The sequence below is a fragment of the Pleurodeles waltl genome, chromosome 8 (assembly GCF_031143425.1).
Source record: "Pleurodeles waltl isolate 20211129_DDA chromosome 8, aPleWal1.hap1.20221129, whole genome shotgun sequence".
Lineage (NCBI taxonomy): Eukaryota > Metazoa > Chordata > Amphibia > Caudata > Salamandridae > Pleurodeles > Pleurodeles waltl.
In genome coordinates, this window is record NC_090447.1 from 828,822,656 (window position 1) to 828,839,533 (window position 16,878).

Sequence of the window (16,878 nt, forward strand, 5' to 3'; positions counted from 1 at the left end):
AATAAAACTGTGAAGTGAAAGTGAACTCACTGTACTATGTTTGGAGGCAGGATGTCCTGTTTCATCACTTGCTGGCCGTGTGCGTCATGTTTCCAGTCATGCGTTGTTTTTTTTGACACATGGCAGTCATGTGTCATTTTTCTCACCATTAGCGTGAAAAGGTTTGTGGACGTGCAATAGACGCTCAGGGGGTAGGCATCTTTTAGCTTAGGGGTATTGTATGGTATATGCATATGCGTGAAAATCTTTGACGCATGATGATGGAATATACATCATGGTGCATTCAGAGGCGCGTGTAATAGCAGCTCAGGGCCCAGGCGTCATCTTACAAACGTTGCAATGTGTAGTTTATGCATTTGCATCATATATTTTCAAGACATGACGAAGTTGCAGGGATTTTTGCATTGTAGGCCTCGAGTGTACCCTGATTAACTTAACATGTTACATGGGCTGTGCAAGAATGTTGTATATGTGCTGTAGCAACATGTGCGTGAATGTCCAGTACTGTCATTACGGTGACAATGGTATGTTGAATCTATAGGTTTGTTTATGAGTCTGCTGAATGCAACTATTCATACATTGTGCATATGTGCATGTGTAACTACACTCTGTCCACATACATGTTGGCACATGTGCGCTATGTGTGTACAATGTGTATGTATACTAATTTGTAGGTGGACTACATTGTTATGTCTGAGATACAAAAGTACACATACCTACAACACAATGTATATGGTGGCCTATGTCCAATACCTGGTAAAAGATGTGACAACCATGACAGTTTCTACTCACAGTATTCAGTAGACTTGGACTGCAATGACATCACGTAACCCTGCCAATTTGCATGTGCATGTGTGTCCACTCTGCTGTGTGTTGTTGGATTTTAGTTCGTGTTGGTCTGCTACATGTGTGCCATGTGGTCCCCCATGCATCTTGGTTGCAGAAGACGTTATGTACACATGTCTTGGTGAAGATTGGTAATTGCCGTGTGTGTGTATTGACATGTGTTTTGTAATATCTGTAACATATGACAACAGTGGTGTGTTTATGGGATGTGAAACCTCATATTTCTATCTTCCTGCATGGACACATGTTGGCATTTGACAAATGCATGCATCGTCACATTAGTGCCACCTATGTTTCCGTATGTCAGAACACATGTGAAGTTAATTTATTACAGTCACTGATCTTGTGATACCTATGCCCTTACTATTGTGCTAGGTTGCCCTTTGCTCAGAATCCAAACACATTGCCATGCCTGAGCCATTACAGTGGTACATGTGTGCTGAGATAGGTGGCATGTGTGCATGCCATCAACTAGGCACTCACATTTGTCCACTTCATGTTTGTTATGACAGTCACAAACAATGGCATACCACTGTGTAACAGTGTTAAAGTCTGGAATAGTTGGCAGCCTACTCATCATCACAACTGTGTGAGTTTACCTGGCAACACAAACCCATGGTTACATGTGAAGGGGGCAAGTTGATGGATCTCCAGTTTACTCAGCCCCCTGTGCACATGCATCAGGCCCCTGACAATGTAATTAATTAATATAGCGAGAGCAGTGGTGTGCGGGTGTATTGAGCAGGGACCTAGCCTCTTCATGATTGCTACTCAGCAGAACGATACACACTCCACAGCAGACAGGCACATGCACAATTGTGGTCATACAGACCAGGATATTAAATTTTCCTCTGCGGTACTTAATGACAGCTTTCCACTCTCATGTACAGAGCTCAGGTGCTTGCACATGTGGGACATGTGACATTATGTGATGTCCTTTGTGTTTCCTTGGGCAACTTGTTGGGCTTGTTTATCTGTTGTGAATTCAACATTGGAAACATGCCAGGGTACAGATTGGGTTGTCTGTCACAGCCACCTGTCATGGTGGCATGAGATAGTCAAATACCATAGTATGCTACTGTCCAACGTGACTGGGTTTTGTACTGATCTGCCCACCCTCTCTATACATGTGAAAGGCTGCTTGCAATTTGTACACATCTTATACAGCAACATTGTCTGGTGATACATGGACATGATGCAACATATGACTTGTGTAATTGGAAGATGTACACATCTCCTTCTACTGGCTACTTGATAGTTATGGTTCCATTGACGTAATTTGTGTGATGACTTGCGTTACACATGCACATGACATTACTCCTGTCACAGCACATGTGTTGTCTCCATTTCACCTCCCATGTTGTATTTGCAAGTATCTGTGGGAGTCTTGAAGCTGTCCATCCACAACCTCCATTAAACATGGGAATGCATTTCTTCAATCATGCCACAACCTAGGTAACTCTTACCATGACTGAATGATACTGAGGTGTGAAATCATCTCTGTGCTGTACAGTACATTTGCCAATTGCTACATATATGGCTAGGTCTACTCACACTCAGATTGGTGTTGTGTCTCAGACATTTTTCAACAATACTGAACAATGTAGCACATCCCACACCTGATTATGATGTTGGAGGCCACAACATGTATAGGACAATTTATTATTATTATTGTCATGCACTTATTCTGTCATGTGAGTGACAATGAGTGGTGTGTATTGCTTTGTGCTGTGTGATGTATTTATACACAGCATACTAGGTATACATGCAGACACGTCAAGAATTATTGACACTGGCAAACCCTTTGCTACTTAGGACATACACCTGTACATCAGTCTTCACATGTTTGCCAGGATTTGCTCTAGGCATGTGTCAAGACAGCAGATTTGTATGCCAAGTCTGCACCTCATGGACATAGTGAAAATTAGACACTCTGACTGCATTCGACCCAGATAAAAATGTGGTGGTGCATTGTCCCAATAAATCTATGGTTCATGACTATGGGTCATGTGTTTAGATAGTGATTCTGCACCTATAACTGATAATTTAAACAGGCAACCCATTGCGCAATCCAAAACCAACATGTGTGTGCCGTAAGTGAGGTACAGTCCACGATGTGCCAGGGTTGTGCCCAATGGCAGTGCTAGGACACAATCCCATGGATACACTGTGCAGGCTCAGCATCGGACATTGGTGCAATCCCTGGACATTAACTGAAGGACCACTGAAGGAAAGTACCATCTTTCTTGGCATGTTACCCCCAATTTTACATGTATGTCAGTATGTTTTTGCCTGTCTCAGTGAGATCCTGATAGCCAGGACCCCAGTGCTCATAGTTTATGGCCTGAATGTGCATACCTGTGTAGTGCCTAACTGTGTCACTGAGGCTCTGCTAATCGGAACCTCAGTGCTCATGCTCTCTCTGCCTTTAAATTTGTCACTGTAGGCTAGTGACCACTTTTACCAATTTCTATTGGCATACTGGAACACACTTATAATTCCCTAGAAAATGATACTTAGGTACCCAGGGTATTGGGGTTCCAGGAGATCCCTATGGGCTGCAGCATTTATTTTGCCGCCCATAGGGAGCTCAGACAAACCTTACACAGGACTGCCATTGCAGCCTGATTGAAATAACACACGTGTTATTTCACAGCCATTTTCACTGCACTTAAATAACTTATAAGTCACCTATATGTCTAACCGTCACTTGCTGAAGGTTAGGTGCAAAGTTACTAAGTGTGAGGGCACCCTTGCACTAGCAAGGTGCCCCCATATAGTTCATCACCATTTCCCCAGACTTAATGAGTGCAGGGACACCATTAGATGCGTGCACTACATATAGGTCAATACCTATATGTAGCTTCACAATGGTAACTCCAAATATGGCCATGTACCATGTCTAAGATCATGGAATTGTCCCCCCATTCCAAATTTGGTTTTGGGGAGCCAATTCCATGCATCCTGGGGGCTCCACTCTGGACCCCGGTACTGCCAAACCAGCTCTCTGGGATTTTCTCTGCAGCTACAGCTGCTGCTACCCCACAGACATGGTTCTGCCCTCCTGGGGTCTGGGCAGCCCAGTCCCAGGAAGGCAGAACAAAGCAGTTCCTCTGAGAGCAGGGTGTTACACCCTCTCTCTTTGGAAATAGGTGATAAAGGCTGGGGAGGGGCAGCCTTTTCCAGCCTCTGGAAATGCTTTGAAGGGCACAGATGGTGCCCTCCTTGCATAAGCCAGTCTACACCAGTTTAGGGAACCCCCAGCCCTTTCTCTGTCGCAAAACTGGACAAAGTAAAGGGGAGTAACCACTCCCCTGTCCATCACCACCCCAGGGGTGGTGCCCAGAGCTCCTCCAGTGTGTCCCAGACCTCTGCCATCTTGTTTCCAGAGGTGTGAGGGCACTCTGGAGGCCTCTGAGTGGCCAGTGCCATCAGGTGACGTCAGAGACCCCTCCTGAAAGGTGCTAACCTGACTAGGTGGCCAGTCCTCCTCTGAGGGCTATTTAGGGCCTCTCCAGTGCGCTTGTCCTCAGATAACAACTTGCAAAAATCCAGCAGGACTCCTCTGCACTTCTCTCTTCGACCGCTGACTTCTCCGGGATGCCTGTAAAACAGCAACAAAGTAGCCAGAAGACTACCAGTGACATTGTAGTGCCTAATCCTGCCGGCTTTCTCGACTGTTTCCTGGTGGTGAATGCACTGGGGGCTGCCTGCCCTCACCCTGCCCTGGAAGCCACGAAGAAATCTCCAGTGGGTCAACGGAATATTCCCCCTGCTTCAGCAGGAACCAAACTTCAGTTTCACCGGTACTCTGGGTCCCCTCTCATCTTGATGAGCGTGGCCCCTGGAACCCAGGTGGTGGACCTAAGTGACCTCGACTACCCAGTGGTCCAACTGCCCGAATTTGGAGAAGGTAAGTCCTTGCCTCCCCTCTCCAGACAGTAATCCTGTGCACCACGTGATCTGCAGCTACAAGGGCTTCTGTGCACATTTCCAAGAAATCCTGCATGTACAGTTGAGCCTAGATCCCCAGCACTCTGTCCTGTAAAGCTCAGCTCCCTGAGTTGATCTCCGGTGTCGTGGGACCTTTCTTTGCAGTGTTGCGATGACCACTGTGTTCAGACTTCTTGAACCCGTGTTCAAGGACTTCTGCGGGTGCTTCCTTCCTGTCTGAGGGCTCGCTACGTTGCTGAAGGCCCCCTCTGTCTCCTCTCCCAAGTGGCGACATCCTGGTCCTTCCTGGGCCCGGGCAGCACCCTTTTTCTCCCACCACAACTCTTGCAGATAGCAAGGCTTGTTTGCAGTATTTTGCCAAGGAAACAACTCTGCATCCTCCAGCCATGGGACATCTTCTGCATGAAGAAGAACGTCCTACCTCCTTTTGTTGTTGCAAAACCTGCAGCTTCCTCCAACCGGAGGCAGCCATTTTACACCTTCATCCGGTGTTTATTGGGCTCCTGCCCCCCCAGACAATTTAGCGGATCTTGGACTTGATCCCCTTCCTTTACAGGTCTTCAGGTCCAGGAATCCATCTTCAGTGCTTTGCAGTCTGTTGTGGTCCTTGCAAAATCCCTTATCACAACTTTAGTGTGTTTCTGGGGAAATAGGAGTACTTTACTCCTACTTTCCAGGGTCTTGGGGTGGGGTATCTTTTACACCCTTAGTGTTTTCTTACACTCCTTGCAACCCTCTACCCATTACACTAGCCTTGGAGTCCATTTGTGGTTCACATTCCACTTTCTTAGTATATGGTTGGTGTTGCCACTAGGCCTATTGCATCCTATTGTATTCTACAGTGTTTGCACTACTTTCTGACTGTTTTACTTACCTGATTTAGTTTGTTGTGTATATTTTGTGTACATTACTTACCTCCTAAGGGAGTATATCCTCTGAGATATTTTTGGCACATTGTCACTAAAATAAAGTACCTTTATTTTTAGTAACTATGAGTATTGTCTTTCTTATGATATAGGACCTATATGATATAAGTGGTATTGCATGAGCTTTGCATGTCTCCTAGTTCAGCCTTGGCTGCTCTGCTATCGCTACCTCTATCATCCTAAGCTGCTAGAACACTACTACACTCTACTAATAAGGGATAACTGGACCTGGCACAAGGTGTAAGTACCATTGGTACCCACTATAAGCCAGACCAGCCTCCTACAACCACAGTTAGCAATGATGTTCCACCCTTGTCACACATATACTATGCAGGCAAAGCTACTGTCACCATAAGGTGTGACAGTGTTTTGTTCCTACATAACTTGATATCCATTTGTTGACAGACAATACCTTATGTGTGACCCCCTAGCATACATCCTGTTATGCATGGTGTTGATGTGGTGAATGGGCTAGGTATTAGCACCATGCCTAATTGACTGAACAAGATATGTGGTAGTGCATTGATCTTGACCTTCAGGAGTCACATGGCTGCAAATTGCATGTCACTGATATGTGAGATGGCAGTAGACCCTCTTAAGTCACAAACGATGTTGCTACCATACTGGTCATCTTTGTGTTACTTACCTGCTCACTGAGGTTTGAGTTACATTCCAATGGTGGTTGTAGTAGAGAATGAGTAAACCAAGGAGAATCAGGTGCAAAGTGATTTATTTGTGCTATTTACAAGGTGATGTTTTAGTATAGTGACTATATGTAGAAGTTCTCAACAATGTGGAGTCTCCTATGAACTTCTGCAGCAGTGTCCAGTTGTTCTCCCTCCACATTATGTGCACCATCACCATCCTTCTCCTCATTGGGGATGTCAACCTGTTAATCCCAGGGGATGTTTGTCTGGACAGAAATCTTGTGCAGGATTGCACATGCCAGAATTATCTTGCAAACAAATGGTTGAGCATACAAGAGGCATCCTCCTGTCAGGGCCAGGCATCTGAACCTACATTTCAGAATCCCAAGTGTCCTCTTCACCACATTTTCCTGTGTCCCTCATTGTAGGCCCGCTCTTCCACTGTGGAGAGATTGGCAAATGGGGTCACCAACAATGGCTGTATGCCGTACCCTTGATCAGCTGCAACGGATAGAGAGAAGATGTGTTGATAAGTTTTGATTGTGGTTTGGAGCATACCATGGCAGTTTTACTTTTTAGTTGGAGTGGTGACACAGACTTGCTTGTAGTATAGTGTATGTTCCTGTTCTTGTGAAATGGTTTCATTGGACTGTGCTGATGGACATGACAATCTTGGGTAGTGGCTCACGGGCCTGGGTAAATTTATGTTGATCCCAAAATGATGGTTATGATTTAGGTAAATGTATTGTGTAGTCCATATGTGAAGTGGTGTTCTATTGTTAGTTGGAACCTACCACCTCCTAGCACCACAATGGTGTCAGGTGTTGAAACACCATAGTTGCCCTACAAAGCCAGACTGTGCCGTCCATGTTACCATGTGGCACTAGGCATGCAGTGTGACACTTTGTGACCCTTTGTGGCAGATGATGGTTGTGCCAGCACATCAAGTGTACATGAGTGTGTATAACACATTAGTAGGATGATATAATTTGGTGCAGTAGTATCTCTTAGCTTCCAATACATGATTTCTGACAGACAATTTCTACACATGGACATTGCAGCCTTTGGGAGGGAGCAGAGCTATTTTTAACATGGGTCCCTTAGTACGGTGCATGTAAGGTCAGGTATGTCCTCCATACTCCTATCGAGTCCTACTATGACATTCATGATTGTTAGTGTTGTTTTTACTGACTGAGCACCACGTTGGACTGTTTCTGGTATTTGCAACGGACATGGTGTTGTTACGGGGCACTAGGGGCACAGGTGAAGTGGCACTGGAGTAGGTGCTGCCTCATTTCTCATGATTCAGATCCATGGCCTTTAATGGCAGGTAATTTTGTATTTGTATGTGTGCGACACAATGCAGCAGACAGGTGGATGTGCATATTACCAGTAGGTCAGGTATGTGTAGCTGATATATATTTGATTATGGCACCACTTGGGCGGTTTTTGAATTAGGTTCTGCAATAGGCTCGCACGCTATAGTTTACGTGGGCCTGTGCCCATGCGTGACTTCCTCAAAATGACCATGGCCTATGCCATTGACATGCCTGTGCGCTTCTTTGTTTGGTGTGATGTGTGTGTGAGATCTGTGTTTAGTTGTCAACCTGTGGAAACTTGTAGTGGTTTGTGAGCAGCTTCTGTATGCAAAGGGGGCTTGGCTCCACCTGTCTACACATGGTGTGCCAGTCAGGGTGTGGCTGTGTTATGAACATTTGGGTGTATGTGTTCGTGACATGCCATGTATACAATGTAGTGTGGCATGTTGCAAATGTGTTGTTGCCTGTACATGTCTGTGGCCCTGCCCATGTGTATTTAGTGTGGTGTTTGTCTTGTTTGTCCTAGATGGTTGCTGTGTTGTGTGTAATAATTGGTATGGTGGCTTACCTATGAGTAGCTCATTGCAATATTGGCCATCGTGGAACCACTGGTTGAAGTGGCAATGACAAAAGATGTATGCGTCATGGACGCTGCTGGGATATTTTGCCAGGATGTTGCTGAAGAGCCCATGGTGGTCCACGATGGCCTGCACATTGATAGAATGTGTATGCTTGCAGTTCTATTATAGGTATTCTGTTGATGCAGGTGGCACCAGTTGCACATGGGTATAGTCCATTGTACCCAGAACATGCGGAAACCCAGCAATTTGATAGAGCCTTGCTTGGTCTTCTGCTGCAGATGCTGAGTGTTTGAGAAGCAGATGTGGTGGGGTGTGAGGCTTAGGACTGCGTCCAGGCCCTTTGTTGGAAAGACAGAGAAGGATGACTGGGAGATGCCAGCCACTTGTGCACCAGTTCTCTGGAATGGTTCAGACGCCTTCATATAGAGGACAGTGAGGAGTTTTGTCATGGGGGGAATGTTATGGGGAGTTTGCACCCATGCTGTGATGTGTGGCGCAATATGGTGCAGCAGGCATACAATGCACTCCCAGTTGAGTCTGTACATCTGGACCACATCTTGTTCCCTCATTCCAAGGATGGTTTTTCCGCTGTCTGAATACCCTCTCCCTCCTTCTGTGACCCCTTTGTGGTGTTTGTGGTTGCTGCTGTGGTGGAGGGATCTGCTGTCTTCGCAGACGTCTACGGTGTGTACCAAGCTGGAGCAGTATGACTTCCATGTTGTCCTAGACATTTCCAAAGCTCCTTCTGTGTGTTTTCCTTGAGTGGTGGTGTATGAGCCTCTTTTTAACGACTGGTCTGACCAGGCATTAAAATTTGATGCTAATCGGCCTTTTTGCCTTTTTTGAGTCCGCTTCCTTAGTTAGTGTTGTTTTTCCTTCGGGAGTTAAATATGGCACCGGGGGTTATCATTGTGTTTAGGACAGGAACGCCTTACCTTGTATCTCATTGACGCAAGGTGGTTTTGTCCATCCTAGAAATGGCGCTAACCCCAATATTTTGACGCTAGATGGGTTTAGCATCAAAATGTAAATATGGAGTTCGGTTAGTGCCGTTTTAGCGCCAAAATAAATAGCGCTAAGGCGACGCTAACCATCCATAAATATGGGCCATTGCCTTTCTTTTTCGATATCACTTTAATATTATTACTGTATGCGGACATTCATGCCACTAGCAAGCTTTTTGCTCTGATTGGTCATTCTGGTTTTGCGCTGTTCCTACTCAGTCTGGTGATTTTATCCTTTCAGGTGGCAGAGACAGAAAAAAAACAGAGCTCAAAGTCAATTCAGATCCACAACAGGAAGAAGGAACGGGAGTGTAATTGGTTGAAAAAGACAGAGAATCCAAGAATGCCCACGATCAAATTGCATTTAAATTGATAGTAAAAAAGAGCCCTGCTGCTGATGCGTTTCGCTCTGAGACCAGGCTTCGAAATTTTGCCTCTACCGACCCAACATTTCTTCATTTTCAGAGTCAAGCTCATACTAGGCTGCTGCTATGTTGGTACCAATCAATTGGTGTAACTTTGTTTATGAGAGCACATTTGATCAGATTTAAATCACACTGGACTCAGTCATTATCTTTCACAAAAATAAGGTGAACTTTTTCATAGCATCATGGTGACTCAGTTTTCTGGTCATTATTAGCACTTATCTATTGATTCTGTTCATTTTGTTCAGACAGGAAGTGATTAATACGTTGACATATTTCACTGCAAGGAAACAAGTACCTGATTTGAGGGAGTTGTAAACTTTTGATAATAGTTGCAGGCATTGGTCATAATTCCAGTCATGGATAATCCGGGCTAAAATGTATAAATCTGCTTCTGGAATTGGATCTTCAAAAAAGTCTCCTGTAATAAAAACATTGAAAGTAGAATATATTTTTAGTGACGTGCTTTCTGAAAAACGTCATTTTGTGTTCCTATTATTAGACAGATGCATAACAATACATGTTGGTCTGGTTATTGCTATACAACATGAGTACATCTTTGTTCCAGAGGTCTAGGGTGTGATGATTTAAAAGTATTGGTACTCGACTCATACTGCATACAAAGGCCCATATTTATACTTTTTGACACAACCTGTGCTAGCGCAGGTTGCGTCAAAAAGATTAACGCCAACTACCGCCATTCCTACGCGCCAGCCGGGCGTCTTTTTTATGGAATGATGCTAGCCAGCACTGCGGCCTGGTTAGCGTCAAAATAAATGACGCTAACCCGGCAGTGGAGGTGTAGGGATAGAATGGGGGTTGTGCGTGAAAGAATGGTGCAAGTGAGGTTAGAGTCAAAAATATTGACGCTAACCTGACTAGCGTCATTTTATGATGCACAACCCCCATGGAAATAACTCCTGTCTTAGAAAAGACAGGAGTCATGCCCCCATGCCCAATGGCCATGCCCAGAGGACTTCTGTCCACTGGGCATGGTCACTGGGCACAGTGGCATGTAGGGGGGCCAAGGTAGCCCCCCATGCCACTTTAAAAAAAAAAATAAACAACTTACCTGGACTTACCTTGGATGGGTCCCCCCATCCATGGGTGTCCTCCAGGGGTGGGCGAGAGTGGCAGGGGGTGTCCCTGGGTGCAGAGAACGGCACCTGTGGACTGCTTCCATGGTCTCCCACCAGAGAAATAAGCCCACAGGTCCCCTAACGCCTGCCCTGGCGTTAAAAAATGGCACTAATCAGGATTAGCACCATTTTATAAGGCCCACCTCTTCTCGTGCGTAATTTTGGCACAGGAGTATAAATAAGGCGCAAATGCCTTAGAGTAATTTTTTGCACAGGAACACCTACCTTGCATGTCATTAGCGCAAGGTAGGTTTTCATGTATAAAAAATGATGCACACTCCAGAACTTTGACGCTAGATGGGTCTAGCGCCAAAGTATAAATATGGAGTTAAGTTTGCGCCGGATTTGCGTAAAAAAAAGACGCAAATCTGGCGCAGAGTATAAATATGCCCCAAAATTCTTTAACTTTTCCAAAATGTCCGAATTTCTGGTGCTGAGGTCTCAAATAATTGGAAAGACATCCACAGTTAATATTTAGCAGATTTTGCTCAGTTTACTTTTATATTCCTGATTAAACTGCCCTGGAAATGTATAATCATTGTTAATAGCTTGAACTTTGTATTGTTTGCTTTCACCTTGCTGATTAATATATTGTGACTGTATGGAAATGCCTCCTTTAGTAAGATCTACCTCCCAAATTTTTAGAATGATGCTGCTGGTTTTCAGAGTCCCAAGTTCACTGGTCCCTGCTGACAGTCCCCCGTGTATATGCTATGACCCCTCAAATGTATATGCAAATGTCTAATACCTGATTGGCATATTGAACTCACATATATGTCTCTTGTACATGGTACACATTGTACCCAGGACCTGAGGGTTATTGTCACTAGTGGACTGCAGCGCTAATTTTGCTATCACTGCAGGGACAAGGTGAAAGCCTAGTCGGACAGCTTTTAAACTGCCAACTCAACAAGACAAAATAGCCCTTTTTTCAAAGTTCGAACCTCCCTTTTTAATATATATGTCATCCCTAAGATACACCTTAAATGTCCATAAGACAGGGTGCAGTATATTAAACAAGAAGGACATGTTTCTTTAAGGTTTTACATGTCCCAGCAGTGAAAACCCACCATTGTCATTTCTAAAGCAGCAATGCTGGAATTCCCATTGACTTACATGGGGTTAAACTGGCACAAATGCTAAGTGCTAACTTCCAATTGTGCTCACCAAAATAATACTTCTAGACATCAAAATAATTGTGACCTTAAATCCAAAATCAGTGGCAGCTGGTACCATTTTAAAGTGGTTGAGCATAAAAGTTGGGTATGACTTTTATGTAACGAGCAACATGAGCGAGCTCGATTAACAAACATGAGGTTCAGAGGGGCTGTCCACCAGTGAAAAATCTGAAAAAAGATTGGCAAATAGTTCATTTTAAAACAAATTTAATAAAAAATGTAGTGAGAAAGCAAAGTTATAAACTAATTGTTAATGTGTACTCTTGAAATATTTAAACACATTCAAAACAGCTCCACATCTTTCTGCATTAATATGTTCACCAGTTACTGTAGTAAGCAAATTGTACAGTGTGACAACTTCAGGCCTTTTGAAGTGTGTGCTTGCCTAGGATGGAAATGCTCTAACCAAGCTTGGGGAAGCACCCACAGCTGCTGGCTGCAATCAGTCATATAGAAATATCTGCAGACAAGGCTTTAAGTGAAATAAAAAAGTGGAGGTCTCTAGAAGAGGCATGGCTTAAACACGCAAACCAAATTTCTATGATTCGTATAGTGTTTCCCCAGACCAGTATTTTGGTTTGTCTCTGAGCTTTCTTTTATTGCATACAGATATATAACGCTTCTAGTGACATACACGTAAAGCTGCCAGGACTATTGGCTTTGTGAATGGTTGTTGCTCCTTCACTGTGATGAATATTAGGCCCGGGAATGTCTCTTCAATGTCATATGACAGAGCCATATCCCCAGATTTCGCAACCACAAATATCCAGCATGCTACAGCATTTGTATTTAAAATCAAAACATGTCCATATTGAGGATACCATATTCTATAATCATTGTGCCCATCAATCTGAATATATCAGGACCTTAATAAGCACCAAGTATGATCTCAATATTCTAGGCTTGTATACTCATAGCATTATGTTTTTTGTCATTTTTTGGGTATTCCACAAATCAGGACACTGTATGCCCGATTCATGAAGGCACTTACTGTAGGAGGCTGGCCTGGCTTGTAGTGGGTACCAATGGTACTTACACCTTATACCAGGTCCAGTTATCCCTTATTAGCAGAGTGTAGAAGTGTTCTAGCAGCTTAGGCTGATAGAGGTAGCTATAGCAGAGCAGCCAAGGCTGAACTAGGAGACATGCAAAGCTCCTGCAATACCACTGTATCACAAAGGTACAGTATCATAAGAAAGACAATAATCAGAGTTACTAAAAATAAAGGTACTTTATTTTAGTGACAATGTGCCAAAAATATCTCAGAGGATATACTCCCTTAGGAGGTAAGTAAGATACACAAAATATACACAGATAACCAAATCAGGTAAGTAAAACAGTCAGAAAACAGTGCAAGAACTGTAAATCACAATCGAATGCAATGGGCCTAGGCGCAACACAAACCATATACTAAGTGGAATGCGAACTACGTGTGCACCCCTAGGCAACTGTAGTGTGTTCAGGGTCGCTGGGAGTGTAAGAAAACACCAAGGGTATAGAGGAGACCCCACCCGAGGACCCAGGAAAGTAGGAGTAAAGTACTGCTATTTCCCCCAAAACACACTAAAGTCGTGATAAGGGATTTTGCAAAGACCACACAAGACTGCAAAGCACTGAAGACGGATTCCTGGGCCTGAAGACCTGTAAAGGAAGGGGACCAAGTCCAAGTGTCGTGAAAGTGTCCGGGGGGGAGGGAGCCCACTAAACCCCGGATGAAGGTGCAAAATGGATTCCTCCGGTTGGAAGGAAATGCTGGTTCTGCACCAAAAGAATGAGGTAGGAGGTTCTGCTTTGTGCAGAAGATGTCCCACAGCATGCTGGCAGATGCAGGGTGGTTTCCTTGGCAAAGTACTGCAAACAAGCCTTGCTACACGCAAGAGTCGCGGTGTAGAAAAAGGGTGCTGCCCGGGCCCAGGAAGGACCAGGATGTCGCCACTCAAGATGGGGAGTGTAGGAGGCTGGCCTGGCTTATAGTGGGTACCTGATGGTAGTTACACCTTGTGCCAGGTCCAGTTATCCCTTATTAGTAGATTAGTAGTGTTCTAGCAGCTTAGGCTGATAGAGGTAGCTATAGCAGAGCAGCCAAGGCTGAACTAGGAGACATGCAAAGCTCCTACTATTCCACTTATATCATATAGGTACTATATCATAAGAAAGACAATACTCAGAGTTACTAAAAATAAAGGTACTTTCTTTTAGTGAAAATGTGCCAAAAACTTCTCAAAGGATATACTACCTTAGGAGGTAAGTAAAATACACAAAATATACACACAAACCAAAATCAGATAAGTAAAACAGTCAGGAAGTAGTGCAAACACTGTAAAATACAATAGGATGCAATAGGCCTAGGGGCAACACAAACCATATACTAAGAAAGTGGAATGCGAACCACGAATGGACCCCTAGGCTAGTGTAGTGTGTAGAGGGTCGCTGGGAGTGTAAGAAAACACTAAGGATGTCCAAGATACCCCACCCAAAGACCCTGGAAAGTAGGAGTAAAGTACTGCTATTTCCCCAGAAACACACTAAAGTCGTGATAGAGGATTTTGCAAAGACCACAACAGACTGCAAAGCACTGAAGGTGGATTCCTGGACCTGAGGACCTGAAAAGGAAGGGAACCAAGTCCAAGAGTCGTGAAAGTGTCCAGGGGGGGCAGGACCCACTAAACCCCGGATGAAGGTGCAAAATGGCTGCCTCTGGATAGAAGAAGCTAAAGATTCTACAACAATGAAAGGTGCTCGGAACTTCTCCTTTATGCAGAAGATGTCCCACGGAGTGCTGGAGGGTGCAGAGTTGTTTCTTTGGCAAAATACTGCAAACAAGCCTTTGTAGCTGCAAGAGTCACAGTTGAAGAAAAAGGGTGCTGCCCAGGCCCAGGAAAGACCAGGATGTCGCGACTTGGGAGAGGAGACAGAGGGGGCCCTCAGCAATGTAGAGAGCCCACGCACAAGAAGGTAGCACCCACAGAAGTACTTGAACACTGGTTCAAGAAGTCTGAACACAGCAGTCATCTCAACACTGCAAAAGAGGGTCCCACAAAGACGGAGATCAACTCAGGGGGCTGAGCATCACAGGACAGAGTGCTGGGGACCTAGGCTTGGCTGTGCTTGAAGGATTTCATGGAAATGAGCACAGAAGCCCTAGTAGCTGCAGTTCATGCAGTGCACAGGATTACTGTCGGTAGAGGGGAGGCAAGGACTTACCTCCTCCAAATTTGGACAGTTGGACCACTGGACAGTCTGTGTCACTTGGGTACACCACCTGTGTTCTAGGGTCTACGCTCGTCAGGATGAGAGGGGTCCCAGAGTACCAGTGTCGCTGATGCTTGGTGCCTGCTGGAGCAGGGGGAAGATTCCGTCGACCCACAGGAGATTTCATCATGGCTTCCAGTGCAGGATGAAGGCAGGCAGCCCCCAAAGCATTCACCACCAGGAAACAGTCAAGAAAGCCAGAAGGATTAGGTGCTAAAATGTAGCTGGTAGTCTTCTGGCTACTTTGTTATAGTTTTGCAGGTGTCCTGGAACAGTCAGCGGTCGATCCTTGGCAGAAGTCAAAGAGAGAGGTACAGAGGAACTCTGGTGAATTCTTGCAAGTCGTTATCTGAGGAAAAGCCCACAGGAGAGACCCTAAATAGCCATCAGAGGAGGATTGGCCTCCTAGACAGGTTAGCACCTATCAGGAGGGGTCTCTGATTTCACCTGCTGGCACTGGCCACTCAGAGGCCTCCAGAGTGCCCTCACACCTCTGGTTCCAAGATGGCAGAGGTCTGGGACACACTGGAGGAGCTCTGGGCACCACCCCTGGGGTGGTGATGGAGAGGGGAGTAGTCACTCCCCTTTCATTTGTCCAGTTTTGTGCCAGAGCAGGGACTGGGGGTTCCCTGAACCGGTATAGACTGGCTTATGCAAGGAGGGCACCATCTGTGCCCGTCAAAGCATTTCCAGAGGCTGGGAGAGGCTTCCCCTCCCCAGCCTTTATCACCTATTTCCAGGTGTAACACCCTCTCTCAGAGGAAATTCTTTGCTCTGCCTTCCTGGGACTGGGCTGCCCAGACCCCAGGAGGGCAGAACCCTGTCTGTGGGGGGCAGCTGTGGTAGCTGCAGAGAAAATCCCAGAGAGCTGGTTTGGCAGTACTGGGGGCCTATGGTGGAGCCCTCAGGATGCATGGGATTAGCCCCCCAATATCAGAACTGGAATGGGGGACAAGTCCAAGATCATAGACACCTTACATGGCCATATTCGGAGTTACCATTGTGAAGCTACATATAGGTATTGACATACACGTAGTGCACATGTGTAACGGTGTCCCCGCACTCACGAAGTCCCGGGAAATTGCCCTGGACAATGTGGGGGCACCTTTGCTAGTGCACGGGTGCCCTCACACTTAGTAACTTTGCACCTAGCCAGAGTTAGACATATGGGTGACTTATAAGTTACTTACGTGCAGTTAAAAAATGGCGGTGAAATAGTGTGTGCACTATTTCACACAGGCTGCAGTGGCAGTCCTGAAAAGGGTTTGTCTGAGCTCCTTATGGGTGGCCAAAGTAATGCTGCAGCCCATAAGGATCTCTTGGAACTCCAATGCACTGGGTACCTAGGTACCATTTACTAGGGACTTATAAAGGGGTTCCATTGAGCCAATTAGAATTGGTGAATTTAGTCACTAGCCTACAGTGACAAATTTAAAGGCAGAGAGAGCATAAGCACTGAGGTTCTGATTAGCAGAGCCTCAGTGACACAGTTAGTCATTACACAGGCATACAAATTTAGGCCACAAATAACGAGCACTGGGGTCCTGACCAGCAGGATCCCAGTGAGACAGTCAAAAACATACTGACAAACAGGTAAATTTGGGGGT

General features: G+C 45.3%; 1 protein-coding gene across 1 annotated transcript in view; it reads right to left on the bottom strand.

Moving 5' to 3' along the window:
* LOC138250335 (acetylserotonin O-methyltransferase-like) overlaps positions 1 to 16,878 on the bottom strand; it is a 962,469-nt gene that overhangs the window by 247,455 nt on the left and 698,136 nt on the right. The window contains exon 7 of the mRNA XM_069205108.1: positions 10,001 to 10,123. Coding sequence (XP_069061209.1) covers positions 10,001 to 10,123 — 123 coding nt within the window. The remainder of the gene's footprint in view (positions 1 to 10,000; positions 10,124 to 16,878) is intronic.